Raw genomic sequence first — 27,673 nt, forward strand, 5'->3', positions numbered from 1 at the left:
TACAGAGCCATAACTCAGACATGTTTCAACCGATTTTATTCAAAGTTGGTACAAGGACATTGACCAATGTCATAGATATGCATGTCAATTTGTTTTGTGATACGATCCAAGTATGCCGCCAGGCGGCCATTTTATTACAATTTTTTCATATACAGAGCCATAACTCAGACATGTTTCAACCAATTTTATTCAAAGTTGGTACAAGGACATTGACCAATGTCATAGATATGCACGTCGATTTGTTTTGTGATACGATCCAATATGGCCGCCAGGCGGCCATTTTATTACAATTTTTTCATGTATAGAGCCAAAACTCAGGGATATCTCAACCGATTTTATTCCAAGTTGGTACAAGGACATTGACCTATGTCATACATATGTATATTTGTTTGTGATACGATCCAAATGGCCGCTAGGCAGCCATTTTATTACGATGTTTTCATGTACAGAGCCATAATACTCAGACATGTATCAAGCGAATTTATTCAAAGTTGGTACAAGGAGATTGACTACTGTCATACATATGCATGTCAATTTGTATGTGATACGATCCAATATGGTTGTTACGATTTTTTCATGTACAGAGCCATAATACTCAGGCATATCTCAACCGATTTTATTCAAAGTTGGTACAAGGACATTAACCTATGTCATACATATGTAGGTCTTTCTTGTATGTAGGTCATTCTTGGCCATGAGCGCTATCTGTATCAAAGTATTTTTATCACAGACCTAATTAATGAAGAGGACTCTATCCTCTCTGAGGACATGTAATCAAAGTACCCATTAACAACAGTGGGACTGTGTCATCAACGATGACTTGTTTAATACATTATTTGTTTGTTTTTATTATCAGATAATTAAATTAGTGTATCTGGTTTTTAGATTTCTCTCCACTTTATACCGAGTTGCTGTTGCAATTCTGTACACCTTGTTTTCTGTGTTTTATTGTTGTGATCAACTATTTTATGACTGCTCCAACAACGTTTAGTACAATGTATCCTTCTGTTAATCTCAAAAGAGTCCGTGAAGGCAGATACTCTCGTTTTATAATATTTGGAATATTGTAAGCAAATAATCTCACTGATTTTTAGCATTCAGTTTTGTGACTGCTTACTCAGAAAAAAGACCCATTTTACTCAGTTGAGTACATAGTTGGATGTGTATGTTGGAGGGTAGGAGAGAGCTTGTAATTTAAGTAAACCTCACTGTAATATCATAATGCAAGCAGTGGCTTATTTAGCAACACATTTCCAGAGTCCAGCTTTCAAAAATACATGTGGTGACCATAAAGGACACAGAACAAGAAGTACAGACTTTCTCAGAGAAAAAAGTTTTTATGAGTTGTTTGTTGAATGTGTTATTTTACATTACTTCATAACAGTTTTGTTTCTCAAATAAGTAAATTATTTGTATGTTTGACAATTCTAATTAACTGCAGACAAATTTGACATTTAGAAGCTATTGAGACATGGCAGAATTCTCTTGTAACTGTCAGCTTATGTTCTGTATAGCATGTTACATATTTTGAATGACCATGTTTTAATTTTTACTGTATTATTTGTGTTTCCAGACATGTTTTGATTGGTTCACAAAGGGGCTGTGTGACCTCGAGGCCGAAACACAACAACAGCTGTTCACCCAGAAACTGCTGAAATTTGATCCGGCCAAACTTTCCCTGAGAGGATTTGCCTGTGTTAGAACCTTCTTTGAAAATGTCAACCTGTATGAACACAAGCTTAGAAAAAGTGCTGGTTCAGCATATGTGAGTATTTTTTTTTGGGGGGGGGGGGGGTGGGTGGAGGTAATGTACATTGCTATATAGTGACCTGCAGTAGAACGTTATAGAATTCACAGTGAATGTGCTTGGTTTTTGATTATTTTATTTTTTGTGCTGGAACATGTTGCATCGATTTTGTCGTATCAGCAAGTGTTTGTTCATGTACCCTATCTAAATTAATATATTGTTCTTTTTCAAAACTTAGGAGAGTCACTCAGTTTATTTGTGTGTTTGTTTATTCATTTATTTTACACTGCCTTGAATCAGAAAATTTGAGAAATGGGTGCATACTTTTGGAACCCATCTAACTCATAATATGATTGCATTGATATTCCAAGGGGAACTTTCATAAATTTGACTGAATGTCCACCCTTGACTGTAACATAGTGTACATTATTTTGCATATGTATGGGAATGCCTGGAGTGCATGAGTTTCGCTCTGTTGAGACCAGTGAAAAGTTAGTGGTTTTTGAAACCAAGTTCATTGACAGTGGTCCAGAGTTCCTTCTGTAAAATCCGCCCGTTCATTTCATGTATTTATCATTCATACCTTTTAATGCACTATAGAATTATAGATAGGTACAGATAGCTATGGCAAAATTGCGGTACGATGCAATTGTACCTGGACTCAGGTTTTATACAGCAAAGCCATCATGAGACATTAACTACCCAATCTCAGCTCGACACAATCCTGGCACTTTTTAACATGAAATCAGGATAGCTGCAGTAATCATGTGATGACTGCTGTGACACAATAAAACTTTAGAAAGTAATTTCTACGCAAATTTATTTGTTCTTGGTACAGGTTGTTGAGAAACTTGATCTGTATGGCATCGAGTTCATGTGGCAGATTGCACTGGAGACGCCCAATGAAGAGATTGCCAACATCGCCATCAAGCATTTACTTCACATGTGTTACAATAATTTATCTCCAAGGCTTAAAAAGGTAAGCTTGTAGGAAGGGATGTTCACTGTTTGTCATTTTAAGGTACTCCATCCTTCTCTGTGTACTTTTTGTACATTTTTTCTTTGCATGGAATTTTTATGTGACAATTTGGAAATAATGTATTTTCCCTGTGCTATTTCATTAGAAGACATGTCATAAAATATCAGTGTAAGTTTTACTATTTAATTTTTTAATCCATAATACTTGATCAGCACAATTTGACTTCACTACATTATAAACTAGGTTGTTTTGCAAGTATACATGTTTTCAAACTGAGGCATACAGTAGTGCGCCCTCAGTGGCGGAGATACAAGCACCAATCAGTGTATGGAAATCCCTCAGGACCAATTGTAATCAAAATGGTCTGTGTTCAAGTTGTTAAAGTCTCCACAAATGTACTCACCATGTGAGTGCCACCATGGGATGAATCCAAGTTATCATTGAATCTGTTTGGTGCTTTTGAACTCAGGATCCAGTCAGCCTTCACAAGAAGTTCATCACTGAATGCTACAAGAGGTTAGAGGAGGCCATGATTACGCTAGGGGGTTCAGCGTTGGCTATTGCAATAAGCAGGGCTACAAAGACACTGACAGCAGCCACCATACCTGAAGTAGCCTCACTGCCAAGCCCATCCAGGTAAGCCAGATACCTGTTCACCCCTTATTCCCTGTGAAGAGGTCCACATTTACTGTCGATAACAATCACTTTGGACCAAACCATGGAAACGAAAGGGTTAATCACACACCGTGCTGGTACTTACAAAGTATCTGTTGGCTGTATAATCGTGTGGCAAAATATGCTAAGTTTTCCACAAACTGATCTTTAGTGGAAAAGTCACTTTACATGGAGTAAGTTGAACTGTGTCATGGAACTTTTTCCAGGTGTACTTGCTGAGTATCATAAAAAAAACCCAGTAGCATGTTTGTATTGTACACGGACTTAAATTTTCAAAATGAAAACTACCCTAATTGTTGTAATATGTAACATTTCATTTTGATGTTTTAGGGTCATATAGAGGGCGCTCTAATACAAAGTATATTATATGTTTTAACATATCTTCTGAACAAAGTTATATATTTGATGGAAAATGAATCTTACCACAATTGATGGAAAGCATTTGATCTGAATGGTATCCAGTGTGCGAAATTAACGTTGGTCCGACGGTCCGAGACCGACAGATTTCTCGTCGGGCCGAAAGTTTTTAGCAACATGTCGGTCCTTATGACCGACTGAAATTTGGAATATGATGACAATTTTTCCGTCAAGACCTGTAACAGATGCAGATGATGACTGACTCTGAATCATTTGATTCAGACTTGAATGCCATGCACCTATCAATGTTTTTCACCGTGGGAGTGCGGGGCAACAGGGGATATTGATCGCACTTCGTGTCCTGATGGTGAGGAATTCGATCTCTATATGATAGTACGCCAGACCCCGGGGGGTCGACAATGTCACAACATAGTAATTTTTGTCTTGCGACGTTTTGCATTTACGAAGAGTCTAATCCCTCCAATCGACGCGCATAGCACGGTGCAACTGATTACATTCAGATCAGTATGAATTATGCCCGTGCATGCAGATTCTAGCAATAGAATGGATTGATTTTGGTGCAACAATGTGGCACAATATTATAATAATACTCGTCTAGTGAGTGTAACCATGGTAATGTTAGCATATCTGTGTCATATGACAACAACATCCAGTATCACTTCACTTGTTCCACACTTTTAAGTGTTCGGACTTTACATGTATACAAATGTACATAATACAGCCCTTCATTTTATCAAACTGACTCCGTTTTCTCTGCTTTGATTTTCAATGGAAGCGTTCAAAACATAAACAGTTCATAGATGAGTTTAAGACAAAAACCTACTACGAGAAAAGTGCTGTTGACTAAACATATTTGGTTTTGAAGATGGAGATATTTTTTAACCTCTATGGTTTTGAACTACACCCAATACAAGGACTAGATGTTACACAATAGCCCAATCGCGCTGTTCACGGTACAGGTTTGTTACTAAATATAGCTGTACGCGCGCGACATCGGACACGCAGCTGGAATGCGGACAATTTTATCAATGTTGCATACATGGCCGTTTGGCAGCTTGTACTCTGAGTCGTGAATATGCCTGTTAGTATTCATTGTTACACTAGCAGTCGCCTACTAAGATGTGTTTTCATCGTTTTATATGCGTAATTTTCAAAAGCGTAATCTAAAAATGCGGACAAATATTTATTTTTGCATATTTAATGAGAGAACACTGACGTAAACTGTGAACAGCCAATACGTCGGTTTCGAGTTGTCAGAAAACGCATGAATTTTTAACATCGGTCGCATGGGGGCGCTCGAGATTTTGCAAAAGTGAGGGCTAAAATTTTAGTCATGGAGGGAAGTCGCAACATCACGCGTGAAGACGTCCGCAAAATGAACATGAAAGAGCTACGAGAATTTTTAAAAGCAAGCAAGATTCCCCTTTCCAAAGCTAAAAAGGCTGAGTTGGTAGAGCTTGCTGAGAAATCCATTGACCTTGGATTAGAAACTAATGTAAAACATGTGAAAGAGGCTCCCCACCATACTATCCAAAATGTTTTTTTTTTTGTCGAGTTTGTGTTTGATTCGTTTTGAATATGTGTTCCTACATTCTTATCCGATTGTTTGTGTTAATAAAAATGTTTGTTTCGTTTCGGATATTTGTAGGGAAGTTTGGATTTGTGTGTACGGTAATGTTTTGTTCGTGTGGGGAAAGCTTATGGCGAGACGAAGCCGGGCCTATGGTGTGACAAAGTTGATAGAGTGGCCCTTTGATGCTTGCGTTTCGAAACCCGTGTGGTTTCTCATCAGTCGCAGTGTAGATTCTTTCCTTATTTTGTGTTTGTGAAAATTTATTTTAATGCATTTTAATGATCTTGCTCTTCGAGTAGCGAGGCAAGTTCCCGTTTTACATGCGTTGGCAAGACGCCGACATCGAGACTGTTGCCGTTTCGTTTAGTATTATAAGAATCATCGCCCTCGAATAAGGTCGAATAATGTCGCTCACGCTTATGTTTTGGCGATGTGTCCGTCGAATTCGGCAGAAATCACACGAAACGAGCGATTTTGAAGCAAATTAAGTACCAGGTATGAATTTTGAGAATGATAGGGAACGATCGACGGTTACATGATAGATGAACTTGCTACTTTTCACAGTAAAATCGAACGTCGAAGATGACATGGTGGCATAATCCCTATATATAGGAAATATAGTCATTTGGTTTCCTGACATACTTTTTCTCAGGCATATGTACACACGTCTATGGGGCGCATAGTCTGAGAGCAGAATAGATCACAAACATGTGGAAACTGTTAGGTACCCAGCTAAGTTCACGTCGTATCATCCTTATCCATGTCGATCTCAGGCGTTTCTCTTTCTTAACATCGGGGAAACGGTGGAAGGTCATGCTATTCATCCATGGGTATTTGTCGAGTTTGCCGGCTTTGCAGTAAAAGTTTGGCATAGTCAAACGCTTACGGTGACAACAGAGCAGATGAAAGTAGACTAAACTTAGGTTAGGAATACGGAGTCTGTGTTATCGCAATGTACGCAGACCGGGGTCCAGAAAGTAGCCCTCACTTCCGGTCAAAGGAAGAGCGCCCCTAGTGGCGAAAGCTTAAAATCCTTGAATTACCGCATGGTCTTATGGTAACTCAAAACCGACTATTGTGCTACCTGCAGTCGACAGTCAAATTCACATTTCGCTGCATTTTTTTATGGATCGCTAGAACATCCTGCTTACTCGTTGGTCTTTCACAAAGGCGGCGACTGATACCACGATATATCGACATGATAACAAGTTTACACTCTATAAAACAAAGCGGCCTTTTCATAACAGTTTTGTCGAGTTGCACGATCCGTCCTGTATACTCTCAGAGACTGAGGGGCTTCAAATTGTTTCGATGTATATCGTTTTACGACAGGCATGCAAAACTCACCGTCACCCTGGGCTGTAGGCCTAAATGTCGCAAAAAATGACGTCTCTAAGATTTTACGGTATCATTATTGATTACTGATTAATGATAGTGTTTCAGCAGTATCGAGTGTCTGTCAAACTTTTCAGAGTCATTTTAATAACTTTAAGCTTTAAAGGGCGATGAGACCCAGCAATCGCTCAGGCAAAACTTTTCGATCAGAAAATATGCATTCATTTCCGCGAGTGGCGACGTGTGCCATTCATGTTGTCTGCAATTTCTATAATCGAGAAAAAGTTACGATACTTGTCCTTTTAATTAAAAGTATAACTTCATCTGTTTCTTCATGAATGCAACAGAGGCCACATTTAAGCATATTTATTTTTTGAAAAATTTTGAAAGTAATCCATACGTCATATCAAAATACATACCAGGTATTTTCTCCCTTCTGTTTTACATTACAATAAAAAGACGTAGTGATCAATGTTTGCATAAAAAATTATTCATACACTCCCCTTACTCATGACTGTTTTCAGGGTACTAAGCTATTCACTCACTCTTCTACCACTCGCGTTGGCTAATTTCAGAAGTGATTTTCAGCTCGCCAACCATTTTCAAATCACAATATCACATGCCCTGGTGTAGTGTACAATTGTACACAGCAATGTAGAGAACATCATCCCCCATAGAAAGTCATGAGAGACAAACTGTCTCGCTTTCATCATTCACATGTAGCCAGTGCATGAGCCTGTATTCACGTCCCTGGGTGTTTGACATTTTATAGTCCGATAAGTGGGGGATTTGACATGGCTAGAAAAAAATGTCAAATTCTCCTGTTAGTCCCATAGTCCCCCCCCCCCCCCCCCCCCCCCCCCCCCCCCCCCCCCCCCCCCCCCGTGGTTGAAAACATTGATAAATGTGTGCGCATGAAATGAGGAAGATGAGGGCTGTGATCTTTTTCAGATTCCAGATCATGTAGATGAATGATTCATGATCATTTACTTACACTATTCTGCAATCTATATAAACAATAGTCCTTTTCAGAGAATACGTACTGACTCTATTGGTAAAAGGGCATGAAAAATTAAATATTACAACATTCAAAAGCATAAGCTTAGTATTGGTGGAGAAGTTGACTTTAATGGTCGTTAACATCTGCATTTATTGAGGACCGGCAGTTTTCTGTAAGGACCTGAAGCTTTGGCTTGGTGCAGGTCCTTATGACTGAAGCTATTTGTCTTATTTCGCAACATGATGGTATCAGTCGTACACACTCAAATTACCACTTTGTGTCACCGATGAGGTATTTCAAGCCGTTAACTGTTCCCTTTTCCATCTTCCTCAGATCAGCAAAATTGTTGATTATATCACGTCTGCTACTGTTGGCCGAGAGGTATGTGACAATGGTTGAAGACAATCACCCAGGAGCTCGTACCATCCTACCGCACGGAGCCTCATTCCAGGGTCAACCAATAGTCATGCATTGTAACTGCGAGACGCCAAAAGGGGACTTTACAATCATGGTGAGTTCTCAGAACATGGACTTGTTGTAATGTTTACTGTACATACAATTCGTGTCAGGCCAAAGGCCCACTCAATGTGCCCATTTAATTTACACACCAGATGTTGGAAATCTTTCATTCAAATTGTAAGTTTTGTAATTCCCCCTAGTCAAACGCCTATATTATGTACACCAGATGTTGTAATTCATTGATTCAAATTGAATATCACTGAGATTTTGTGTGTATTTTTTTCAAATGGCAGGGTCACACCAATGAAACCCTGAGAAGTGTTCGACAGAAGATATCGGATCAGCTGAAAACATCACCAGAGAATGTACAGCTAGCTACCAATGATAAAATCGTGAGTGTACATGTACATCTCCAATAACTTTTCTGAGTTCTATCAAGCCTGTCAGGGCCATCATCAAATGGTTTTGATTCACAGAACACAATGCAGGAAGACTTTTCTTCCATGTGTTTTATAACTAACCTCAGCCATCTGCCACATCACTCCAATTTTAGCTCATCAACATTGATGATGAATTATCACAAAAATAACGGTATACTGAAATCACAATGCTTGCGTTGCATTGCATTGATGCAAAATTAAAACTATTGAAGCATCCAGATATGGGTTTTTTAATTGGACAATGTATAGAGAAATTTTTGTTGTTGAAATTTTACAGACTTGTATTCAAAAAATTTTCCTTGCAGGAGTACCCCAAATTTAAACTTTTGCTCAGCCTTTTCTTAGGGAAACTTTTAATCATTCTCTTTTAAAATCAAGGATAAAAGCATGGGTCATTGTTCAGATTTTGGTAATAGAGAAACAAGTTTTGTAAAATTCATTGTTGAATTCTGAATGGATGACATCTCTATAATAACACCGTTGGGAAAATAAAATTATCACAAAAGCAAAACATTGTAAACTTCATTTACTTCGTCCAGTCTTCAAAGTGAGACCACACAAGTGGCAAAGTTTGGTAAAAATTTTAGTCCCTGAGGTGCATTGTACAATTCTCGTGTTCAAAAATGAAGTCCTCGGAAAACTGAAACAATATAGATGTATGCACTGTTTTGCTTTCTTCGGTGCTCTATCAAGTATCTGTAAGAATAACAAATGGAAAGAATTTCAAAATATTTTCAAAGAGCAATAATACATATGACTTCATGTCGACTACATCTTATATACCAGAAGATGATTAAATCCAGATTGCTCAATTGAGTATACAGGAGCATAAAACCACCATGTGTAGCACGCGTATCACCGTAAACAAACACAGCAAATTTGTCAGCATCAGAGCTCTTGCAGAACTGATTCTGTGATCCAAAACTTGTCATTCAGTGTACACCTTTCTCCCTGTCTTGTTTTAAATGCATACAGTTAATGCCATCAAAAGATGAGAAACTCCTCCATCAGCTGTACTTTGAAGATGAGCAGTTACTCATCGTCAAGACAGCGACTATCTCTGGACCAATGCCACAGAATAGAGCAGATGAGGTGAGTTCACAGTGTCTTGCCAAATCAAGAATTGTCCAGAACCACTGAATATAATACGGAAATGTTCTGACATAAGATGGAAACTGCTTTCATAAAAAAAAGAAAAAGACTGGTTGACTTGAAGCAGATTTTGTTAAGTTCAAAAAAGAAAGCATTCAAGGGGGTTTAGAAACTTTCTGTTTATGATCCTCTACAATTAAAAGTGTAACTGAAGAATATGCCAACAGGAAAGGATTGTGTATCACTGCATAGTTTGTGTAGGTCACAATTTGATGGTTCAGAGGGTTCTTACCAACACAGATGAGTGTGTGTGTCCAGATCAATTTCTCAGACATGCCCTTACCGTTACTGTACACTGCTTTGAAAGTTCACAGTCTGAGTATGTTGACGTGTTGTTATGTCATGTGACTCATTGTGTCTACTTGCTGGCCATAGTGGTTCATTTAAGCTGTAATTTCAACAACAGTTAAGCTATTGAGTATTCACAAAGAACTGGTGTTTTGCTATGCTGAAAAAGATAATGATTTCACAACATTTGCAAACGAAATCATCAAACGCTTGCTTCATGTGCACAGGCCTGTTAGAAGTGTTCAGACTTAAAGATGAGATATTGCTATCTTTCAGGACTCACTTAGGATAGAGGAGGCTGGCAACATTGAACAGAGCAGAAGACAATCATATGTACTTGACACTGAGAAGACTTTGCCAGGGGTCGTCATGGCGATGGGTGGACATGTCTTTGACATGCTGTACCAGTTAGCAGAATTAGATGAACCAAAGTGAGTGGGAAGTAAACCTAGTTGATGGTTGATGGTGACTTTTTGAACATGTTTCATAATGTGGCTAAAAATTTGCTACAATCAGAACAACAGCGGGTTGAAGTGTGTATGATGCAGCAGGATATGTTGTGTGATTTACCGTTGTTGTTTTTTGAGGACTATGTAGAATTTGTGGACATAGTGCATTCCAAAGTCTTTATATTAAACTGGTACTTTTCTCCTGTGAATAAACACTAGTGCAACACATCTGTTGATTGCACATTCATGATAATTAGTATGTGAATATAGAAATAACGTTTATTTGTGGTCAAGGGCGAGAGGAAAGCCAACAATTAACGGGCGAGGCTTGCCGAGCCCGTTAATTTGACTTTCCTCAAGCCCGCGCCATAATAAACGTTAATGGTCAGAGCAGAGTCTGTTATTTCCATTATATTATCAGGGACCCAAGAAAACCGTCAAAATTTCCGAAAATTTTAGGAGGCGAACGACAACTGGACCCATAAACTGACAATACGCAACACACTGTCACGCGCGCTGTAAAAAAAGTGGCAAATCCGGAGATATTTTCAGAAAAAAGTATCTCAATTTGACCTACAAGTGCTCCATTTTATTTTGTGATTGATTATGATTTACGTTTGAGCTGTAAAGTTACGATACTTTGAGTCGTTAATCTTACTATTCATATTCATGGGCATGTAAACAAACCATTACTGTTTATTTGTGGTCAGTCATGTGGTTCAGCTCGACCAATCAAAATGTGACGGGCAGGGCATGGTAATATAATTGAACCATAGTGGTGCAACATCCTCAGATCCTGAATTAAATAGATTACGCATGCAGAAGTGACTTCATAATTCAACCAGCAATACAATGAAATATTCTTTCCCTGATTTCATTGACTATTCTAGTCAGAGCACTGGCAGTAACATCTGACTCCATGCTTATTCCGTCTTTTACAGGATAAGAAGTCGTGTTCGAAGTTTACTTATGCTAATACCAACAGATCCTGCAGTACTTGATTCATTGGAAACAGTAGGCCGATCTGTGAGTGCTCTCTGTGTATCCAGCTCAGAGCAAATTGCATATGATGTATTCACAAGCTGCAAGAGGTATAAGGCAACGCATAAGAAAGTATGTTTCCACAAGATTTTGGGAGTAAAAGAAGAAGCTGTATCTCACAAGCTCAACACAAAAAAAATACCAGAAGGGTTACATCTTGTATTGAAAAGAATGGCACTTCAAAACATACAGTCAACAAACCTTTTTAAAAACTTCCTGTTGGTTCATGTACTATTCTTCTTTGATTACAAGCAGATTCACTGTGCCCCAGTTTTGCGAGAATTGATATATTTTGTAAACGGATGTCAGGTAAAGGTTGTGTCCTTTTCTTCCCAGGGTGACGACAGCTCGTCCACTTCAGATGACGGAAGTTCGACGCCGAGGGACACAACATCCAAGTCAGCAATGGAAAATCTATTCAACCCAGCGGTACAGGGAATGTCAGCTTTCAGAGTACTCTATAACTTAGAGGTAAGATTACTCAGCTGTAACCACTACACAATGACGCTGTCATACTGTTCAATATCCTTTACTAGCCAGGTCTATCACTTCCAGTAGGCCAAGTCAGTAAAAAGCTGTATTGAGCCTAAACCATAAGTATTTTCGCCCACTTGGCATGGTATGACACAGCGGGTTTAGAAAATAAAAATTGTGTCTACAGTATCTTTGATTTCAGGGGCCTCAAATTTTTAAGTCTTTGTTAAAATGCAACATGTGGGACATGTATGTCTCATGGGTTTTAACAAATTTGACCTGATGTTGATAATGAACTTTGCAGGATAAGTGATGTAGTTGTATGACATAGCAAGATTTAATATTGTGTTCAACACTGCTGTATATTTTTTGATTCACAAGCTGTACATGTAGGATTGTCAAAAATATGAAGTGTTGTGATACCCCTGTATTTCAAGAAGAAGAAAACTTACAAAGAAGAACTTCTAGAGGCATTTTATTTTGAATATTCATCGACAAACTCAAACTACAGGAATTTGTAAAATCATTCTTTTATTCTGTCATTGAATGTAAAATGTGATCATTAGATCGAAAACTCAAGTATTGAATTTATGATTTCAGTGTCAATCATAGTATTTTTCATTTCATTAACTCAACACTCAGGAAATTTACGTACATATATGTGTGAATTTTATAGCTGGGTAATTATGACATTTTATTCTTAAAAATGATAAATTGCAACATTGATTTGCAAACAATTTTCTCATCACGGCAATCTTTTCTTGACTTACAGGTACTGAGTGGTAAACTAATGCCTGCAGTCCAAGACATGACGTCTTTCAATTCTAAGGTTTTCTGTGAAAATTTTCTGACGGCTGGTGGTCTTAATTTCGTTGTCAATGTACTGCAGAAAGATGCCATCCCTCCCGATGTAGACTATGAAACTAGACAAGGGTGTTATTCTATATGCTTGCAGTTAGCTAGGTAAGGAACCTTCTCAGTGACATTTGTCTTGTTTTGTAAATGGTGTATTATATTAATTATAACATGAAATCAAAAAAGTAAAAAAAAATCATTGAAGTTTAAAGGCACATAAGCTGTAACTTGTGGCAAGTTATTCAGTATTCTGCTTCTGTATATCAACTACCGTGTCTGACCCTAATCCGTTTGTCATGCTGAAATTTCGAGTATTCTTTTTGTCAACACAGCTTGTATGTGTGTAGTGGTCATTGTTTATTGTTTACAAATGAATTCTAGTCCGGACTTGAATACAATTTTCAACAATAACAATGTAGATTCTACTCATATAGGTTGTGTTGATATGCTAAATACTTGGCATTAAATTACAGTTTAGGGATTCAATGCAGAAAGTGTAGGGAAACCACAAAACAAAAGTTCTGAAAAAATAGCCAAAAGACACCATTTCGATTTTGGGATCAAAACAAGCTACCAACTCTGTGAGTGTGACCCAAACTTCTATAGCAACGTAAAAACTAATGTGAAAAAAACAAGTTCTTGATAAAACTTTCAGTATGCCTGTTAATCAGCCAATAGTAAGTGACCATGCTCGTAATAGGTTGACACTTAGGTGTAAGATTGCACTTTTATGGATTATACTGGCTTTCAGTAATCAGCGGAGGTAAGTTACCAGGATATTTCAATGGTGACATCCCAAAGTTTCCAAAAGACCCCACTATGGTGATATTATAGTCTTGCTGTATATGAACAATAATCTGTTTCTGTTAAAACCAGTGGGTTTTCAAAGCCAAGATATATAAATGTCGATGTGAACTAAGCCTGACTCTTGACTCTTTCACACACAATGGTCAATCATGTGTCGGAAAGTACGGGTAGTTACTTTGTAAATGGATTTAAGGACACAACAGGCCACCAGTTTTAGAATGCTGTTATTCACAGTATGGAACTTGTGCTCTGTTGATCTCCATTGTGATGATTTGAGTATCTTGTTCCCAAGCAGCCGAGGACATGAATTCTCTTTTTCTCCTTCCACACAGGTTTTTACTGTGTGGACAAAGTCTCATGGGGCACAGTCCCAGCGAAACGGCTCTGCATGAGGACGCGATGGAGACCAATACAAATAACAGCGCTTCAGTCGCACGGAGTTACTCCTCATCCCCATCAAAGAATCCAACCAGTGTGGAAAAGAACAACAAAGAATTGGAAAGCTCTTCTCACGAAATACCTTCAGCTGCAAAATTGTCAATACAGGTATGAATGCACGGTCACATCATAAGATAATTGCTGTATAAGGCTGCTTCTGTTTGTATGTATGTGGGTATGTTTGTTTTTACCATTTGTGTACAGTGCCATATTCACTGTAATGTTGATACTTATGTTTATCCCCTGTGATAGAACACATGGCCAAAAATGAGTGAGTTCTTTCAACACTGAAGGATAGTTTGGAAAATCTCTCTGACAAATGTTTACTAGTACCTACCTAATGATATCCAATTATTAAATTTTTTTGTGTGTGAAAAGGATAGTTTCAAAACTTACTCTAAAATTATGAACAAATGCTTAGTATTATGATGTTCAACCAACATAATAGTTTAATTCTGTGAAAAAAGTCATGGAGGTGAATGACTCATCTCCACGATTTGGAAGAAGAAGATCTGAAATTTTGAAACTGTTGAAACTATCTCAAGTACATGCTGCATTGTATTAGAAACATATGATACATGTATGATTTATATTGACTCTTGTCTCTGCTGGTATCCTTTGGTCAAAATTGTTTAGGTGGAAACCAAAATATACAAACAGTCCCCATACAGTTTATCACAAATTTATAATTGAATTGCTTTGCAAAATAAACTACAGGCTTGCCTTCTTGTTTTTCAATATTGTTGTTTTGTGTTGTTTATGACGGGAAGTGCTTTCTTTTCGACTAGACCATGTCTGTGTCAGACTTCACCGCTACAATCACGTCTTTCATGAGACTGACCTGGGCTGCGGCTGCAGGTCGGATTCACCTTGCAAGTTCATCACAACCCATGGGTCTCCTCAAGGAGGGTGCAGTGTACGCAGCAAACACGTTCACAATAGGGGAGAGGAGAAGTCGACATAGCAGTACAGGTGAGAGTCATTCATTTCTACCGAACACGGCATCTTATGCATGATGCAAGACCAAATAGGTCTGGTGTTTATCTATGCGAAGTTGGTCATTGTGTAAGAGAGTATGTGGATCAAAATTGAAAGACTTATAATGAACTTTTGCTCAAACTTTCCCAATGGCACATCATTCCTTTTTGAAATCAAGAATAAAAATCAGGGGTCACCATGCAAAATATGGTACAAGAGAAACAAATTACCCAATGTATGTGAACATTTCAAATTCAAAATGGCGACAATCCCTGCATGAACTTCATCGGAAAAAAGTTAAATTATTTTTGATTTTACAAAATCTAAGCCAGTGAAAACTTTATTCACTGCGTAAGCTTCAAAGTGACCCCCCCCCCCAAAAAAAAGTAGTGTAAAAGTTCAAAAGTCTGCATAGATCCATCCCCGATGCACATTCTATCTTCTTAACCCTTTCACCACCATGGTTTGACCAAAGCCCAATGCTATCATAGATTGTTGTGGACCTGTTCACTTGGAAATGGGGTGAACAGGTTAAGTATGCAAATCTCATGATAATGACTTCATATCAGCAGTGTATATTGATTAACCTCAGATTGTGCACTATAAGACTCAACCTTTTCTCAGAGATGGTTCGGCCCAAGTCTACTGTAGCCAGCGGTGAGTGTGGAACTCTACACAAAGAAACAGGGGTTAACAGAGTCAACCTGTAGATGCACACCACACGTTCAAGTAGTTTCAGTTATAGGTCGATAGAGTTGCTTCAGTAGGTAAATGTACCAGGCCGTTGATGTCCTTCAAAACTTAAGTGTGATATTTATCCTTTACATTTTTGTTTTGCAGGGAGTACAGGAAGTACATGCAGTGACCAGAGTGAGATCCAGTCTCTATTTCCCGGTGTGTGTGCAATACAACAATCTGTGTCCAATAAAGACTCTAGAATAGCCAGAGAAGCGCTGGAATTGTTGGTCAGGTGTCTACAACTCCGAACAGATCTCCTAGGTATGCATATTTGTTCACTAGTGCTTTTCTAACACTCGGGACAGGTCTGTCTCGCTGCTGATAGGATGCTGTGATCAAGCTCTGGTGCAGTCTTCTCATCTTTTTTATCAATACTGAATTGCCATTTCTTCAACAGCATGTAGGCGTGAACAAAACATTTGGTACAGGTACATGCACATCAACAGCCTTTTGTCAATTTCAAATGTATTCATATATGAAATGAACTCATTCTATCACATTGAGAATCATCACTATAAAGCTGTCAATGGCACTGAATCAGTCAGTTTCTCTGATTTCAAGCTAACTTGCCCTTCACACTCCATTGCTGGTACAAGCCTTTTCTTTCCTCAACCATTGTCAAACCTGCATACTTTGAATCGTGGTGAAGCAAGGTAAATGTTCTGTTAATGCTTTGTGTTGCGTAGGACAGTATGCTTGAAAATTTCCACAGAGATTCATAATTGTATCATTTCTATCCTACAGGTTCCTTCTATACCCTGCCCTGTGTAAATGACTTCATCATAGATATTCTACTAGGATCTCCTCACTGTGATGTGAGAAATGCAGCGCTTGAACAGTTTGATACCCTCAGCCATACCCAGGTCAGGAAGTCGGCCACAGAGATACAGAAGCCCAGGTTTTTCCTTCTGCAGGTTTTACTCAAGGCTGCAGTACCTCTGTGGACTGCTAGTTCCAATGTCAGAGGTACAAGCAAAAGGTAGGCTTTATAGTTAATGCCGTTTTCTTTTCCATCTTTTTCAAAAGTTTTTATTCAGAACCAGTGTTTTGCGTAAAGGTAAATAGACCTTTTCCCAGTTATCCGACAATGCATTGCTTTGGCTACATTAAACACCATATATACACTCAAAACAATGAAAACATACTGATTTTTGTTGTACAACGGGATTGTTATGCAAGAGTGACACAATTTTGCAAGCCAAATAATGTCCTGTGTATATTCTAGCTATCGGCGACAAAAATAGAGGTCAAAAAGTAATCTGCTATAGGGTTCTATAAGTAACATACCATGCGTTTACCCTATGGCTAAAAAGTTCTATGCGTAGCATACGCATTTCATACCCTTGTGCACATTGCATTATGGAACCAGTAAAAGAATTATATCCTTGTAAATTTTACCAAGGTTCCTCAGTCCTGTTACAGGGGGCTCCCTTCCACTTACCAATGCAATCCTATCAGGGGGCAAGTGGAATTTTTGAGGAGTTTTAAAATCCTTTACCGTAACTTCAGCAAAAACACTGAGAACTGTCTTCTTTCACAAATTTGTGTTATGTGCCTTTGTGGTTTCAACATTGGTACAGAATCACAATTTTTTAGTTAAATTTTGTTCATACAGATTCAAAAATTACATTCATTGCATTGTGACTAATTCCTGCAAGAAATACTATGAAAATGTTGCCACTATAAAGTCAACAGAATTCCTTTTCTATCTCATCAGGCTTCTCGGTCAGTGTTCCCAGTACTTTGATCTTCGATGCAGACTTCTTCATAGTCTTTCAAGTAAGTTATGTCTGACTTTATACGCAGAGACATGTGAATGTTAATTAAAGAAGCAATGGTTCAACAGTATGTTACAGGGTAATGAGTTTGATCCTAAGAATGCAATACAAAGAACAAGAAATATCCAGTTTTGTATTAAAAGAAAATTAAAATAAAAATAATGGACAGCTAATTGTTGAATGATCTTGTTGGAAAAAGGAGACATATTGTCTATAGGAAATAGAATCAACATCATTCTGGGTCATGAAATCAAATTTTACTATCAAAATGTAAGTAGATTTTGATATATCTGTGTAGAATTGACTCAATACTTTGGAATATTATATACGTTATATTAGCTTGCAGTGTGTTGTACTTGCAACTGCTGCACAGTTTAAAGAGGTTCTGTAGCAAGATATCAGGTTTAAAAAATTTCCCGTGGGCGACAGCTGTACTGAACAACTCCAAGCTGTTAAACAGTGTTGTATGTCTGCTTGTTGAAGATTGACAAATAATGTGTCATGGCTCTCTCTGCAGATGCTGACCAGAAGACATTACAGATTAATTGTTCCTCCATGTTGGAGGATGAAACTGCTTGGCTGGACAATTTTGATCCGTCGGAACAGTACGAGAACATCGAGACGGATGAAATTATCCTGACCGGTCATCTTAGGCTGTTGAATACATTATTTACATGTGACGGAATCGATAAAAAGAAATTTAGTAAGTAATGGAGTGTTTGGAATCTGTCTCTTATACTTCATCTTACATCAGGTCATAGACGATGACATCACAGAACAACATCTAGAAAGTATGAGTTGAATACCGTATTACAGCCAATCAAGAGACTATGGGCCTGAGGGTAGGTGACAATTGCCCAATGTCAGGAGGGCAAGTGACCTCTTGCCTCGGGGGTACATAGCCCTTTGTCTTAGTTCTTTTTATTACATGCCTCTATTACAGAGTTTTCTCTACTCATTTTTTGGTTACTTATATGTGAAAATGATGCACTTTATTTCCTTGTTAGATGAACATCTGTCAAAAATCTAGAACGATTTTTATCATTGAACGTGGTATTGATATAATTTATGCGGTTTATTAATTTTTAATGCATAATTGTGTAAAAACAATATATCCTGTTTAAAACATGTAATTTGATCCATCTTAAATCTGGAAATTGTCAAATTGAAAACAGTTTCAGTTCACATTCAGTCAGATGATGACATGAGGCCTTCAACACCATCAACAAGGTACCATTGGATATCCTATTGAACACGCAACATTCAATATAAGTGGCATGTAATAAATGCGTTTACATACATGAAATGAGTCAGTGGCTGAAATAAATTTAGCTTAGGATATGATTGTCATTATGACATTTGGTTTGACATATATCAGTGCTATGATATGCGTAGACAACAAATTCAATCCCATTCAAAAGTTCATCCTGTCGTTCTACAGCCAATGTGCAGCTGCTCAGAAGGTTGTAGCTGATTGATGGGTTATTTATAGCAACTTAAAGGAGTCTGATGGTAAGGCTGTTGTGTAGCTGATTGGCTGTTTGGAGATAAGTCATTAATGTCAGTGATATCCAGGAAATATATTCAGCCAACCAGTATAAAACTACAAGCTCCGAGACACTGCACATTGCCAGTCATTCTCCCATAACTGAATAAATCCCATGTGACTGCACTATTTGTAAGATTTTTCTTGCCCTAAGCAAAATTCATGAAAGCTTTTCCATATTTTCACGCTGATTGATTTCTTGATGTGTTTGAATTTTTTATTGCAGGTAAACCTTTGCTTTATAATCTGCTGAATGAGTTTCTTTTTCCGGCTTCCAAACTTATTCTTGTTGGCTCAGGGAATGAAAAACCAACATCTACACTGGATTTTGTACCAAAGTAAGTTCATGTTGACATTTTGGAAAAGAGCACCCATTCTTATACTGTCATTTTTGCTTTTGAAATTTCTGATATTTGATAGAGACACATCCTGCATGACTTAAATTTGAATATTTTGTGAGAAAAAAAGGATTATACTTTTCATTAGAGCAAGAAATACACACAGGGTAAAATTGTAGTTTCAAATGTTCAGTGGTCACTTTCTAATCCCACATCTTTGGTCACCCTTCCATCCCCATTTCTGAATGTGGCGGTCCAACTTTGCTGAAGGGAACACTAGTTTTGAACCACCATTTGTTGTGTATGGTTCGACTGTACATTGCCAATGTCACAAGGTAGTAGGGGTGGAAGGTCTATTAAGGGCAGTGTCTAGAGATTGGTTCTGACCCCCCAAAAAGTTCTCTTTGATGAAAGCTGATTTTTTTTTCAGGGGAGTCCAATGTTCAGGTACTAAAGCTCTGATCAACATTATGTATCAAGTTAAGATTGGAGTTGGTTTGAAGAAAATACTGGGGCTTAAAAAAACTGGGGCTTAAGTTCTTAATCCAACATGTATCTCTAGATGCTTTTCTTCAGCTAGTGAAAAGTACAACCGTACCACTCAGAACAGCGGAGTTCCAAGAGTTCCCAGGGGATTAATGGTACCAAATTGATGTTGTATATTATGTTGTGTCTTGCAGATGTTCCACTGTAGAGTCTCGTATCGCAGCATTTGAAATTCTTGTAGTGCTTGCCAATGGATGCTTAGAAAATTTACAAGATATTTCAGATCAGTTACTAACTATGCATCATCAGCCGGACCCGTCGTCTGCTAAAGAATGGGAAGTAGGTACACGTATATCTCGACACCTACAGATTTTATGGCAAAAAATTACAAAGTGTTGTATTTTTTCAAAAGACACATGTGTTAAGTGTGAGTTTTGTGTGGATGCATTCATCTTTGGGCATTGCAAGTGTTTAAAAATGATGACTTGGGTGTGTGCGACGGCAAGACAGGACTGTTTTGAGCTTTCCTTTCTTTCTAAAAGTGTTCAAATTGAAGTCAGTTTTTTCAGTGAACAATGACAAATGGACTCTAGGCCACATCAAAATCTCATATACTGACAGACAATAAACTAAATTTGTCGTTCAAACTTACTTCAGCCTATCGGGAATATGTAGTTTCTCAGGCATGTAATGTTGCAGATAACACCCACTCTTACTTATAAGTATCTTGAATGAAAAATAATATGTGAATTGATGGTCAATACACTGTGTATCAATACATCATCATGACAATCAGAAAGTAAAGAATATCATTGTAGCTTTCATTAGTGTTTGCCAAACAGGATAGAACTGTGGACGAAACCATTTTTATGGGGTAGATTACATCCTTCAGTTGCGTCGCACTATTAAGCCTGTATAAACACTGCAACCAGTTTCATAAAATCATGTATTTCTAGTATTCCCAAATGGGTTTCGAATGTTGTGCAACGAAACTTTCATTCATTTGCAGATATCTCTCTTTTCACACAAATTTCTCTATATTTTCTGGATCTGAGTAACGTTGCTGCAAAGAGAGAGAAAATAATTTACTAACAACGTTACATTTTCCTTGTTTGCTGTCCCTCAGTATTTACCTCCAGTTGCGGGGAGACCGTACCATCACTTTGTTGGTCTCAGGAATGCAGGTGCTACGTGTTACATGAATTCTGTCATTCAACAGTTGTTCATGACACCGGGACTTGCAGAGGTAATGAAAACTCACTTTCTTTGTTCATTTGTTTTGCATTTTAATTTAATTAGTGTTAGATCTGCTTAGAAACTGGTATATAACCACCAAAAAGTTCACTGCACGAACAGATTTTTAACAGTAATATTTAAATTTAGAATACTGTTGTGCTGATTGGTCAAAGACTGTCATGCAATTACATTTCCATGTATTGATTGGTCAACTTAGTCACATGATCAATTAACACACCTCTTATTGGTCAGAATCATTTGTTTACACATCATGCATAAACAAGACCATGTGTTTAGGATCGTGTTTTTACACTCGGCCACAGGAGCTATTGAGCTGTGCAGTGCCAGAAAATCCAGAGGAGAGTGTTTTCTACCAAATCCAGAGGGTGTTTGGCCATCTTAGGGAAAGCAAACTTCAGTACCATGTGCCAGAAAAATTTTGGAAGTGCTTCAAGTTGTGGGGCCAGCCTGTGAATGTCAGAGAGCAACAAGATGCATTTGAATTCTTCACAGACCTGACTGATCAGTTAGATGAGTACTTAAAGGTAATTTATCATCTACTGCAATTTAGTTTTCATTTGCATTTGGTATCACTTCTGCAGCTCCTTTCTTTCCCATGATATCTACCACAAAACTTGTGTACCATATTCCTCCGATTCTAAGACCCGGGGTCAGCAACATGAAATGGTTGTAATTATCAGGGGGTCTTATAATCGAGCCATCTCCTGTTTTGAACTAACACTGCTAATTTATGCTAATTTGTTAACGCCAATTCAGCATTACTCGAGACTTTCACACATTTTTTGGCAGAACGTACTAAAGCTTACTTATATGAGCAACATCTGACAAATTATTCTCGAGACTACACAAAGTTGAAAATACATGTAAATGGCAACCGTTCCTTCATAGATAAAACACAGCGATCTATCGATGACTTCCCAACCTAACTGACTTGTTGTTTTTTAATCGCTGTTAAAATTTCAACTGTTCAAACAATCTCTGTCTGATCAAATGACTTGTGAGGTGAAACAAAACTTTGAAACAATTCTTGAAAGACGTAGACAGTTCAAAAGTCAATCATATATTCACGGGATTGGCATCATGCAGTATAACAATGGCATATACAAAACATGCATTTGCTGTACGTAAAAATAACCTACCTTTCTTTCAAGCTAAGGTCTGTGTCGAGTAAAATAATGATATGGCAATGAAATTCATGGTTGTCAATGGTAAGAATTCATGATCCAAGGCGAAAAATTGTTAGCTACAAACAGTAAACCTGTGCATGAAATGTTAACACATACATCGTGGATCAGCTTGCAGCATGCAGCAAAGCAATATGGCGGTCACTGTAGACTATTCTATTATATTGAGCAGGGGTCGCAGAAGGTTAACAACGGAATGATATAGAAAGAAAAGTACAAGGATAAAATTTAGATTTGCCTGCCGTTCCAGTAAACAAATGTCAATGTCACATCATTTTAGCATCTTTAATGATTTTCCTAGGTCTTAAAGGAAATTTTAACCACTAAATAATTTACAGCACTATGCTCATGCTTACACACCCTGCCTAACAAATAGTATCTCCATCACAGCTTTTCAATAGGCTCAAACAAAGGCCAAACGACCTTGAAAGTGTCAATGGGCAATCAGCAACATCAGCCGTCGTTAAATATGCATGTTCAGGCTCTTCTAAATCTTTAGATGGCCAGTCAGCAACAACTTTGTATTAGTGATCGTTGATGTCATAGTATCGTCAATTTTTGAGTTGTTATTTAATGGCTTTTTGAACTAAACTAGGGAGGGGTCTTATACACGGATGTATAGCATTTTCTAAAATCCTCCAAAAGTGGGGGGGGTCTTATACTCGAGTGGGGTCTTATAGTCAGAGGGTATATTCAAGCCGAATGTTGGTGAAAAGTAATCACATCGCGTGAAGGTTGTCACGCAGTACTTTTGACAATGCATGCTGTCTTTAACTTCCAAAATTTTAGATTGTCTCCCCTTTTTCCTTTTCAGAAGCAAAACCACAAAGAACTTTTCAAACCAAAATTTCAAGGCATATTTTCTGATCAAAAAATTTGTAAAGACTGCCCTCACAGGTAAGATTGATGGAACTTTTGTCTTAACTTTTCATTAAGTAGTGTGTCGCATGGTCCTCAGTGTATTTTGTTCCGGGTACATGATACATTTTATGATGAAAAATGATAGAATGGTTTTTCAGCTGCTTATATTACATGTCAGGATAATTTTAAAAAGTAAAAATTCAGCTTCATGAAATGTTTTTACTGTAAGTATGGTAGTAATTTGGTCATCTGTTGTTGATCTATTAGGTATGAGAGGGAAGAAGCATTCTTTGCTTTGAACTTGACAGTGAAAAGCCACAACCTTGAGAGTTCCTTGGAGCAGTTTGTCAGGGGAGAAATCCTTGAAGGAGACAATGCCTACTTTTGTGAAAAGTGCGGAGAGAAGGTGAGAATTCAAAAATGAAATGCAATCAAGATGATGTGTTTTGCTGCAAAAATGTCACCATTCAGTCTGTGCATGAACCAGAATACATCGTATCTTTGCCGCGGTTTGTCAGAATTGTCATCTGTGTTGAATCTCCTACATGAAAAAAAAGCTGATGGACGAAGGCCAGTTTTCAACACAGAATGTTTTCTGAAGCTGCATACGGATCAGCAGTCATGATATTTCATCAACTGCCATACTTACTAAACTTTGCAACACTTCAATGGTGATGATGACCCATTTTCATCTTATTTACAAAGATACACACCGACTCTAGTTTTGTGTAGCCCTTTAATGCATATTTTTGCCCAGTTTTCATGAATTACCCCCCGTTCTTGTTTCAACAGAGAAACACCATCAAGAGACTATGCATCAAAACATTACCGCCTGTGTTGGTGATCCAGCTGAAGAGGTTTGGCTATGACTGGGAAGCTAACAGGGCACTCAAGTTTGATGACTATTTCCAGGTAGCCACTCCCATCTTGACTCCCCCATCACTTTCACTTCAGAAATCAGTAGACCATTTTCATCACCTTGAACTTACATCGCTGTATTTTTTTATGATGTGCAATATTCAAAAGTAGGCAAAAAGCAGGAGTGACAATTAATAGATCGGCCGTACTGAATGGTAAAAGCAAATAGATACAGAGTGAATTTGATAGGAATTCAAACCTTTCTTCCCCACCCTTCTCACCAATCACAGAAACTGTATGAACCATCTGTTTTGCAAGGCACACCCTATCACTGCACTAGTGCTTTTTCAGAATATTTGAAATATGAAAATAATGGCTATTATCAGTACCTCAGTGGTTAGGTCTTGTGTGACGAGATTCAAGGTGTTATAAACCTTGCCATTATACAAATGTACATGTAATTTTCACTGAATATTGTACAACACTGTTTCGTTCCAAGGGCCAGTGCATTTACAGCCTGTGGTATATCCATTTTCTCTGTCAACTCCCCATTGCTAATTTTCATTCTCCTCCTCTGCCACTGTTCATAGTTCCCATGGTTACTGGACATGGAGCCGTACACGGTGGAGGGCGTCGCCAAGAGAGACGCTGAGAACGTGGAGAACAACAACGAGGTGGAAGAGAAATGCAATAAGAGTTTTCGCAGTTCAAACTACGATGAGCTGTATCAGCTTGTGGGTGTGGTTGTACACAGTGGACAGGCCAACGCTGGCCATTACTACTCCTTCATCAAAGACAGAAGGTTGGTTTTAATTCTATTGTGTGCGCTCACAAACAACGGCAAGATTTTCAAACTAGTTCATGAATACCACAAATGACACTAAATGTTAGAAACTTAAGGAGTCACGTTGAGGTCAGGGTTACACATCAGACCCCTTAAGAAAAGGTGATGATGCAATTTAATTTTACTGAGGGATCTAGCCATGCCATTTTAGCTGGTAGGTGAATCTGGTGAATTAAATCCCAGAGAAAATATCCCGCATATCAAAACTGGAAACTTAGGTCCTGCCTTTGAGGAACATAGTTTTCCTTCAAGTCTTACATTCCTCCATTCTCCATAAAAGAGTTTTACAAATTGCCTATGTATATACCGTATGTAACACTCACCACCAAATGTCAACAGAAAGTACTGAGGAACAAGTTTATTACAGTCATAAATATTGGACATACATGAAGGTTGCAAGGTACAAACAACATATAATAGTGTTGCATTGAACATTTTACAGTTCCCGCTCAATGATTATAGTATGCTGTAGTACTGTGTAAGAAATGATCACTTGTTTCTCAAGATGCAAATTGCAGCATTGAGAGCTGTGTAGAGATATCTGAATGCGTCGCAAGGGATTCAAACCTCCCTTTCATGCGAGAGTTCATCCTGAGTTCAATCTTCCGTCCCGTCCAGGGGTACATCCATCACCAACCCGACCAAGGGCAAGTGGTTCAAGTTCAACGACACCATAGTTGAAGAGTTCGACATGAATGACGGCTCGGTGGAAGCGGAGTGCTTCGGCGGCACGTACAGAGCTAAAGTGTATGATCAGTGTAAGTGTCTTACTACTTGTCCTGACAATGTTCTGTCCCGGATTGTCACGGTCTGTGAAAGTATGAAAACAAATTTGTGTATGGTTTGTGTGAACGCAAGTAATGTGCCAAAGAAATGCTGTGGTTGCGTTTACTGTGATAGAGACTTCTCTTACTGTATGTGTTATTTTTATTTCATCACTGGCCTGAACTTTTGGGTGTGCAATTTGTGACAGATGCTATTGCTGAACTAATCAAAACAAAAAAGTCAAATGATACATGTATCTTTGTGTAGATTGAATACAGGCCTCATCTAGCCAGAACTACAAATACATCACCAACAAACTACCTATTCATTTCTCTATCACTCTGTGTTGAAGTCTCCAGATGGTATGAAAGATTATCTTTTGAATCATATCCATTGGAAACCTCTACTTGCATTGACATGTTTCCGATGATTTACTTTCTTCTTCTGTACTTTATACCGCAGCATCATCATATCCAGAAACCAGACAGAGGTATTGGAATGGCTACATGCTGTTCTATGAGAAGACCGAGGGTACCAGAACGCCTGAGCCATCATTGAAAAGACCGCCCTCTAGAGCTACCAGAGCAGCCCTACTCAAACACGACAGTGAGGGCGATATACAAGTGTGAGTGGTCCAAATTGTTTTTCCAGTGTAGCATTTTGCCATACCCTGTGATCTTCACAGAAAAGATATGTTAGTTTTGAAGTTGTCCTGTATGTGATTTTTGTTGTTGACAAATCTTTCTCATGAAATGAGTATCATAAAATGTACATTGATGATTCTCAGATATAGTAGTTAGGACATGAAAACATATGTGACTCACAAGCAGAACACATGCATTTTCATAGTGATATTGACTCATTTTTTTGTCGATGAAGCATTATTGAACCTGTTTTTAGTGCCTTGAAATCTTATACATTCACAAATCCAATGGCACTCAACTGAATTATGTTTGTTCAAAAAAGTGCAGAAGATGTCGCAATGCTTGATGTCAAAATCTGATGGATTCAAAGTCAAGCTAGCTGGATGGAACCATAGAAGATAGTTATAGCAACAACTTTGTATTCATCCATATGCAGTCTATATGTTTTGTTGTTAACTATGGTACGTGTCAGAGCCAAGATTAAAGTTATGAACAAGATTGATATTAATGAATAGCTCAATAGTTGTGGAATATTTTTCCGCAAGTGGCAGTGTCTTGCAAGGAATCACGTTGTTTCACAAAAATTAATATTCATGAAGTCCAGGTAGAGACCTGTTGCAGAAAATAAGGTGTGTGATATTTACACATTTACATTTCAGTGTATCGGAACACAGTTCACCAGAGTCATCACCCCGGCATGATTCCGATGGCTTGTCCATGCTGACGGCATTGGTCAGGAAGGGGGAGAAGAGGGGCATATTCCTGGATCAGATGCCGGCCAGCATCCAGCAGGAAATCAGGGATGAGAATCTACGTTTTGTCAAAAACAAAGGCGTTCATAATGTGGAATATTTCAAGTTTGTCCGGCAGTTGGTCTCTTGCAACTCTGTAAGTCTCATCTTGAAATGCAGCTTACATCTCATCTCAAAGCAGTTGATTTTTACTTTAAAATGGAATGTCCTTGGGAGAATGCCTTAAGATATTATTATTGTCATAATTGATATGGTATGATCATTTGATAATTTTTCAGAAGATGCAATTTAAGTGGGCCTATAAAACTTTTAAAACAGACAAAAACACCATACCTCTTGATGAAATTTCTCATTGCAACTAACTCTTTCAAGGAACCATCATATCATCTTTTAGAAGATTGAATTCAAGTGAGCCTGTAAAACATATATTTTACATGTAAAACAGAGAAAGACACTTATCAGTGAAATTGCAACTGACTCTGTAGGTACCTAGATGTATACCTGTAAACTTCACTTCATACATAGCTGCACCCTGTACTTCAATACTGGTCACC

General features: G+C 38.1%; 1 protein-coding gene across 2 annotated transcripts in view; it reads left to right on the forward strand.

The window, feature by feature from the left end:
• The window catches only part of LOC139138502 (ubiquitin carboxyl-terminal hydrolase 24-like), an 84,231-nt gene that overhangs the window by 36,696 nt on the left and 19,862 nt on the right, over nt 1-27,673 (forward strand). For both annotated transcript variants that reach the window (XM_070706903.1, XM_070706904.1), the window contains exons 15-41: nt 1,574-1,765; nt 2,586-2,726; nt 3,196-3,362; nt 8,021-8,198; nt 8,440-8,538; nt 9,562-9,678; nt 10,303-10,457; nt 11,417-11,501; nt 11,853-11,987; nt 12,763-12,953; nt 13,985-14,198; nt 14,879-15,062; nt 15,909-16,067; nt 16,551-16,785; nt 17,524-17,585; nt 18,102-18,287; nt 19,357-19,468; nt 20,149-20,293; nt 21,081-21,200; nt 21,514-21,735; nt 23,210-23,292; nt 23,524-23,662; nt 24,049-24,168; nt 24,705-24,916; nt 25,577-25,716; nt 26,186-26,348; nt 27,027-27,255. In XM_070706903.1, the coding sequence (XP_070563004.1) occupies nt 1,574-1,765; nt 2,586-2,726; nt 3,196-3,362; nt 8,021-8,198; nt 8,440-8,538; nt 9,562-9,678; nt 10,303-10,457; nt 11,417-11,501; nt 11,853-11,987; nt 12,763-12,953; nt 13,985-14,198; nt 14,879-15,062; nt 15,909-16,067; nt 16,551-16,785; nt 17,524-17,585; nt 18,102-18,287; nt 19,357-19,468; nt 20,149-20,293; nt 21,081-21,200; nt 21,514-21,735; nt 23,210-23,292; nt 23,524-23,662; nt 24,049-24,168; nt 24,705-24,916; nt 25,577-25,716; nt 26,186-26,348; nt 27,027-27,255 (4,185 nt within the window). The remainder of the gene's footprint in view (nt 1-1,573; nt 1,766-2,585; nt 2,727-3,195; nt 3,363-8,020; nt 8,199-8,439; nt 8,539-9,561; nt 9,679-10,302; nt 10,458-11,416; nt 11,502-11,852; nt 11,988-12,762; nt 12,954-13,984; nt 14,199-14,878; nt 15,063-15,908; nt 16,068-16,550; nt 16,786-17,523; nt 17,586-18,101; nt 18,288-19,356; nt 19,469-20,148; nt 20,294-21,080; nt 21,201-21,513; nt 21,736-23,209; nt 23,293-23,523; nt 23,663-24,048; nt 24,169-24,704; nt 24,917-25,576; nt 25,717-26,185; nt 26,349-27,026; nt 27,256-27,673) is intronic.

The sequence above is a fragment of the Ptychodera flava genome, chromosome 8 (assembly GCF_041260155.1).
Source record: "Ptychodera flava strain L36383 chromosome 8, AS_Pfla_20210202, whole genome shotgun sequence".
NCBI classification, from domain to species: domain Eukaryota; kingdom Metazoa; phylum Hemichordata; class Enteropneusta; family Ptychoderidae; genus Ptychodera; species Ptychodera flava.